General features: G+C 35.6%; 1 protein-coding gene across 1 annotated transcript; it reads left to right on the top strand.

Moving 5' to 3' along the window:
- The first annotated feature begins 802 nt into the window (after positions 1-802).
- LOC103339256 (glycosyltransferase-like At2g41451) lies at positions 803-6,585 on the top strand. The gene is made up of 11 exons (XM_008242531.2): positions 803-1,433; positions 1,794-1,943; positions 2,082-2,134; positions 3,065-3,173; positions 3,265-3,399; positions 3,980-4,024; positions 4,403-4,590; positions 4,860-5,001; positions 5,317-5,363; positions 5,657-5,744; positions 5,869-6,585. Exons 1-11 carry the CDS (start codon positions 1,056-1,058, stop codon positions 6,169-6,171), a joined length of 1,638 nt encoding a protein of 545 aa, XP_008240753.1. The 5' UTR covers positions 803-1,055; the 3' UTR covers positions 6,172-6,585.
- The last annotated feature ends 944 nt before the right edge of the window (positions 6,586-7,529 follow it).

Genomic DNA, 7,529 nt, shown 5'->3' with positions numbered 1-7,529 from the left:
GAATAAGGTGGCATTCACACTGTGACTGGCGAGCATGGGGGGTTCCAGTCGACAGGGTATTTTGATTTAAGTTTTATTATAATAGTATTTTAGGCAAATAATAGTGGCGGGAAGATAAGATGAGCAAGAGGTGAAAATTAGCAATCATGTTTAGTTTTGATTAATAAGGTATTCACACACATTACTAACGTGAGCTTTATAAGTTGATTAATAAGGTTGAATGGGAGCATCAAACTCTTTAGGTTCAACTATTTGATTGAGATATATGATGAGGTGAGTTAGTCGATAGTGCATTATTATCACTAATGTAACATTATAACCTTGCTAGATTCTGATGTGACTTTATAACTTAACAATACGACATACAAAAATAGCAATTTAATTTGTAAAGATAAATTATATATGTACAAGACATTTAAACAATTAGCATACTAAGAATAAATTCGTTCTAACCTTTGTAGTCTGAATCCTTTAAAAATTGCTTAACATGAGCAGAATAATGAAAAATTGCTAATATTTTCGTTTTTTTATTAACTATTTATACAGATATCTTTTGTCAAATAATAGTTTCTTAAATGAGTCTTGCAATTTCGAAATGAAAAATACTTTCGTCCTTATAATGTAAGTAGGAATTCTTACATTCACATGTTAATCGCATGTCACATATATGCATAAGTTTTTCTTTTTATGTTTTTAATGAATTAGTCTTGTATATAAGGTAAGCAGTATCTCCTTAACAAACAGTTTCCTTTCGAAATTCATGAATCATACTGATTAAAATAAAAATAAAAAAGGAAACTTTCTTCATGTAAAGTTCGAAATTCATGAATCATACTGATTGAAAAAAAAGAAAAAAAGGAAACTTTCTTCATGTAAGGGAAAAAACAGGGGGAAAAATCTGAGGACGGCAATAACACCACCAACGACAAAACGTCTCTCGCAGTCTCTCTCTCCTTCAGGTTTCCAACTCCCATTTCCTTCGGTTACAATTCAAAACTCTCTCTATATATGCAACGACCACTGTCTTCATTCTCTTTGTCTGTCATCAACCTCTCATGGCGGGTATCTACTCTTCTTCCAGACCCACCTCGGCTTCTTCTTCTTCTTCCTCGTCATCGTCGTCGTCGTCTGCATCATCTTCTTCCTTTCAGACCTTCGCTTCTCGCCTTCTCTTGCTCCTCACCGTCCTCCCTCTAACTCTCGCCGGCTTCGCCTTCGTTCTCCAATGGCGTGGCGGTCTCAATGACCCCATTACCCGATGGGCACCTGATCATCAAGAGTTCCCTGGGATGGTCGACTTGGGTGGGCCCCCAGTCCAGGCTTCACATTCTTCGGGTTCCGACTGCGTCGATCTTCTGGGTCGGAGCCACTCGCCCTCCTTCCCCTACTATAAGGACTGGAAGTTCGATTACATGTCCGATCTGAGGCCCAAGGTCAGTGTGCTTTCTATTGTGTTCAATTTTATTGAGTTTTTGTGGCTGTGATTTGTGGTCGATAGAGTTGGATTGATGGTTTTTGGGATTTGATTTGAGTTTCTTCTAGTCTTTGGGGGTTGATTATGTTTGGATCTTGGGATCTGGTATCTGGGTTGTGCTTATATAGGTCTCTTGTTGAGCTTGATTAGTGGTGATTGTGATATGAACTGGGGATCATTCATGGGGCATCATTAGATAATTGTTCTATTGTAGATTACTTTTTAGGTTTCTTTAGCATTTTTAAAGTCATTCTGATTAATAATGCATGTGACATCTTCTGAACATCTTATGAACCGTCTGTAATCTTTTACATGTCAGATATGCATTCAAACAAGCACTTCCGCTGGTTTAGAGCAAACGTTGCCATGGATCTTTTATCATAAGGTTATTGGAGTTTCAACCTTTTTCCTTTTTGTGGAAGGCAAGGCTGCATCCCCTAATGTATCTAAAGTCTTTGAAAGCATTCCGGTGAGTTCAAGTCGCATGCTTCACTTAAAATTTTTGCTAGTGAACAACTTTTCAAAATCAAATTATGTATATACAAGTTTAATGCCCTTCTAGTTCTGGCTATCCAAGTTCTTATGGGACACAAAATTCGTATTACAGGGAGTGAAGGTTATATACAGGACAAGGGAATTGGAGGAGCAGCAGGCTAAAAGGTTGGTACCCTTTCATTTTAAATAGGTTATTTTATTTTCTCCAACTCGCCTCTTAAATGGGTAAGTGTGAGATAAAGAAGTTTACTTTCGATGTTAGTGTGCCAAATGTATTGAATGGATCCTTTCCCCAATTATCTGATGAAAAACTAAAGGAGTTATGATTGGAGAACCTTTGAATGTTGTAGATTTTAAATGTGCAAAATACATTTAAGTTCGAGAGTGTTAACTTGAAGGAGATGAATGTTGTTAAAGGAGAAAATAAAAAGAGATAGAGACCTTGTTAAATAAAGTCATGAGATATTGTTAAATAAAGTCATGAGCATAAAAGAACGCTGTCCAGCAGTGGGCAAGAAGGCCACCTGCAAAACAAGACAAAAATAGAAGCTGTCCTGCCCTTTGGATACACTCAATTACACAACGAATCACCAACATATCTGTAAATGCAGTAGAGATTGAAGCCAACAGAGGCCAGAAACATTCTTTTCCACAACCAGTTTTTATTCAAAATTCTGGCATTTCATTCTAACCAAACCACCCAAAAAATAGGCAACATATAGGACTTCCACAAGAATTTTTCCTTTTATCCTTTACTGGGGGCACAATTTTTCTCAACAAATAACTGAACACAAGAACCCGGAATCACCCAATTCAACCTTGCCACAGCAAAGAACTTATTCTACAATGAAACTGCATTTGGGCAATTGAGGAACAGATGATCGATATTCCCTTCTTCCTTGTTGAAGTGCAATTCAATCCCAGGTGTAGGCAGACCTTTAACATGGAAAAATACTAATTGAGATTCTTCATTTGTTGAATATTTGTAATGGACAAAGACAGTTTTGTTGTTCTATCATTTTTCTTACTACTATTGATCTGATAGGTTATTCATACTTTTTGTTTTGTCTCTAAATTTATATGTGCGGTGCTCAGTCGGATTTGGAACGAGACATGGCTGTCAAGCTTCTTCTATAAACCGTGTAATTATGAGTTGTTTGTGAAGCAGTCCCTTAACATGGAGATGGCTATTGTCATGGCAAGGGTATGTAATTTATCTTGCATTGCATAATTCATCACAATTGCTTCTTTGGTCATCTGGATAAAGTTTGTAATAGTTTCTTCTGCCATTGTAGGAGGCTGGCATGGATTGGATCATCCATCTTGATACCGATGAGTTAATATATCCAGCAGGCACTCAGGAGTACTCTTTGAGACGATTGTTGTCCGATGTGCCTAGAAATGTTGATATGGTTGTCTTTCCAAATTATGTAAGTGATTGTTGAGATAGATTCTTTTCATGCATTAGATACCATGTGAGGCCATAGAATATACAGTGAAGAGTGGCTGTCTTCCATTATTTAAACTCCGGTAGCATAAAAGGAAATGGCTCGGCTAAGTGGGATAGCCAAGCCAGAAAGAAAAAAAAATGATTTAGAAGAATCTTCAGTACAGTATTTTATCTTAGTTCTCTAGAGGAATGCTAATTCTATAGTATTAGCTAGATTGCATAATTATAATCTACTTTAATCTAACGTAAACTACGGGAAGGGGGATTCGAACTTGGGTGCAAAGTGGGGAGCACATCTGCTCTAGCCAACTTGGCTAGGCCCATGCCTGCTAAGCTAGACTGCGTCATTGAATGTGGATTTTAGTCTTGTTAATAATGAGGCATTTATATTGTCGTATTAAAAAATAATGATGCATTTATTTTGTCTTATTAAGAAGAATAATGATGCATTTATATTGATGTCAAGAAATTACCCCCACTCATTGCATTTCAAATTTATCACTAATATTAATGTGAGAAAAAAGTTTCAGTTATGCTCACATATGCTTCTGTTTTCTCAGGAAAGTAGTGTAGAGCAAGATGATATCAAGGACCCTTTCAGTGAGGTATAATTTCTTCCAATGCTTTCTGTCTAAGTTTTGTAATACCAGGTAGAACTGATAGTTTGTGAAGGTCAGGAACATGGTCTCCATGGCTTTTTTTCTTCTCTCCTTTAAAATTTATATATATATATATATATATATATTTTTCATGCCCTGAAAAAAATTGATTTGTGTTTGGTCATAGATTATTTTTGGTAATTTTGGAGCAGCATGATTTCTCAAAAATGAAAGAACACAAATAAAAAATTTGCCAAATGCACAACCCGGGAAGCTGCTAAGTTTATTTTGTATGCTATTAAAATCATTACATTTCTTGCCTTTATTAAAACAACACAAAAAATTTCCATCCACTAATATCGTTTATTGTTTATGGTGTTGTAGGTGTCAATGTTCAAAAAGAACTATGACCATCTTCCAAAGGATGTATATTTTGGAAATTATAAAGAAGCAACCCGGGGTAATCCAAACTATTTTCTAACATATGGAAATGGGAAATCAGCTGCTCGAATTCAAGATCACCTCCGCCCTAACGGTGCACACAGATGGCACAATTATATGAAGACACCAAAGTATGGCCATTCTATCTAAATTTTTTTTATCAACTTTCTAAACATGTACCTATATAATAGTTCTGTCCATCTTTTTATAATTGACTAGTCATTGCAACCTTTTCTCAATTTAAAGGACAATGTCCTTTCTTTTAATATAATAGCTCTTTCCTCGTGTAGTTGATTACTGGTGTTCTGTTTATCTACAAAATGTTAAGGTTTCTAAATTATGGTCAAATATGGCAAGTTTATATAAACACTTACTTCTTTATCCTTGTAATGTTTTATAGTGAGATCAAATTGGATGAGGCTGCTGTTCTGCATTATACATATCCGAAATTTTCAGATTTGACCTCTAGACGTGATCGGTGTGGTTGCAAACCTACCAAGGAGGACGTTAAGAGATGCTTCATGTTGGAATTTGATAGAGCTGTGAGTTCTTATCCCTGTGTCATCATTTGTATTTTACTTTTAACCCCCCTTCATGTCAGTCTTATTTTCTTAGGCTCCTTATGTTTTATTCTGATTTGTTCCCTTGACATAATACCAGCTATTTTAGTCTTGATATATGTTTGTCATGTTTGTAAATTTGTTAGGATCATTAATTTTGTGGTATATTTTGAAGATTTGTTGGAGATGTCCCGGAACTGTTCTTTTCTGTATATAGGTTTTTCAGTGTCAATTTCTGTATGTGTTAGTGCAGTTGTCCCTGCTTGCTTACACTTCTTTCCCCTTTATCTTCGACAGGCATTCATAATTGCTTCAACTGCAACAGAGGAGGAAATGCTTAGCTGGTAATAGTTTATGAAAATTACCAAAAGATTTCACTATACTAGATCTTAATAGAGCTTGTGTGGCATCACTTGTCATGTGACAGTGCGGAAACATTTAGGCACTAAGTGACATGAATCATTTCATTGTGGGTTTTCTAGTTTTTTATTAGTAACAGTTGTCATTTAGCCTCCTACAAAGAAAAGTATTTCTTCAAACAAGAAATGGCCAAAACTCCTTGATAATCAGGTTTAAACAGGTCGCAAATTGAAATGTGTTAAGCTTTCTAATGTAGAATTCCCTTCTGTTGATTTAGGTACCGGGAACGCATTGTGTGGACTGACAAAGCGCTCAACTTAAAACTTTTGAGGAAGGGCATCTTGACTCGAATTTTTGCACCGATGGTTAGTTCCATAGCCTGCTTTGTTTTTCTTTCTTGGTTTAAATAATATGGTAACTAATTTTGTATGCCGGTATTATAGTTGTGAGCATATAATCCTCAAGCCTATTGATTTCTTTCTGGTGCAGGTCATCGTACAAGGTTTGAGGGAATCGGGTGTTTTCAGCTCCGTAATTGCATCAGCTGCACAAACAACTTTATCAAAAGATCAGTTCCTGTCATCTGTGGAAAGTAGCAACTCCTCTAGGGAATCCACATCAGGAGCAATTACTTCAAGAAAGATTGGTAAAATAATAGATTCTCAAGCAACTGCCAGAAGGGTCTTGGGATTCACAGACGATGCATCTCACCCCTCGGCAATTCCACCGTTATCTCCTCCTGGCTTGGATAATTTTCCAATTGAAACACAATTGTTTTCCGAATCACAATGACCCAGGCCTCGTTGAAATCCAGCTTCCTGTGTGAACAAGCGTTGAGAAATGAAATTTTTGTAGAAGAGAAAAGTTGAGGGAGTGAGAGAAACAGGTTTGGCTGTTGAGATGAGGTGTTTCAGTTTCTCAGTTTCGAGGGGTTCTTCCCGATCATTACCCAAGCGCTGATGTACATTACATTACAGGCTTAGATTAGAGATTTTGCAGAGTTTTGAAGTTAGAGGGGATTTCGATTGCAGGTTCTTAATTTTCTTACATGGTAGCTCTATGCGGAACCCGTCTGATTTTGCCTGCGGCTGTAATCCATTATTCTTGGCCCCTCATATTTATTTGTTCATACACATTGGATGGGGTTAACAATAGGCATAATAATACTCATAGTGTCATTTCCTATACGGAGATGTTTTATCTCAAGGTTACTTGCGGTTTTTGTACCCTGTGGTTACATCTTTAAGACATGTTAATCCTTACATTCTTAATTTTTACAATAACATACTCCGGTCTTTTTAATTTGTTACAACTTCGCTTTTTTAAATTTTAAATTGATTAAATTTTGAATAAAATATTAAAAACCCAACTACTAAATAAGAAAATAAATTTATAAAAATAAGGGTTAATTATTGTTTAGTATCTTATAGTTACACTCTTAAGACATGTTAGTCCTTATTTTTTCAATTTTTACAATAACATACTCTGGTCTTTTAAATTTGTTACAATGTGGTTTCATTGTTAGGACCTGCTTGATTCACTTGAATGGATTTGAGGGGAAATTATTTCTCATGTCATTTTCCAATGAATGGGAATGAAAGATTCATTTTCCATGTTTGGTAATGTTGAGAAAGTAACTGGATATTTCACTTTGTTTCCTTTCCCATGTTTGTTTTGAGTAGGAATGGAAAACAAAGTTTTTAAAATTTTTCAATTATACCCATATTAAATCAAATAAAAAAAGAATGCATTTAATGATACGTTGTAATTATAAATTGTTCATAGGGACAAAATAGTCATAAAATTGTGCATTGAATGTTGGCTCATTTTCCCAAACTTTCCTATGATAAGAGAAAACAAACCCAAGTTAAGAAGAGGCTTCACTTTCCTCTATTTTCCTAAGAAATTTTCCATGTCCTGACTTACCAAACATGGAAAGAATTGAATTCCCATTTCCAAGCCTCATTTCCCATAAACCAAACGGGGCCTTAGATTTCCATCAGGTTTCTCTCTTAATTGCCTACGTGGCACTATGGGCCCTACATGTGTTTTCTTTTTTTAAAATTTGAATATGAATAACATATTAAAAAACCGAAAATTAAAAATTAAAAATATATCTCTCTCTCTTGGCACCTCATTTCCGTTTGTTT

The sequence above is a fragment of the Prunus mume genome, linkage group LG8 (genome assembly GCF_029339155.1).
Source record: "Prunus mume cultivar Tortuosa linkage group LG8, ASM2933915v1, whole genome shotgun sequence".
Lineage (NCBI taxonomy): Eukaryota > Viridiplantae > Streptophyta > Magnoliopsida > Rosales > Rosaceae > Prunus > Prunus mume.
This window is presented reverse-complemented; position numbering and strand designations above follow the sequence as displayed.

What these genes read in the sequence shown, in the direction of transcription:
- LOC103339256 (XM_008242531.2), top strand. Translation starts at nt 1,056, where the DNA reads ATGGCGGGTATCTACTCTTCTTCCAGACCCACCTCGGCTTCTTCTTCT. An exon ending in AAGTCTTTGAAAGCATTCCG is followed by an intron (nt 1,944 to 2,081) that starts GTGAGTTCAAGT and finishes TTCGTATTACAG; the next exon opens with GGAGTGAAGGTTATATACAG. An exon ending in TCAAGGACCCTTTCAGTGAG is followed by an intron (nt 4,025 to 4,402) that starts GTATAATTTCTT and finishes ATGGTGTTGTAG; the next exon opens with GTGTCAATGTTCAAAAAGAA.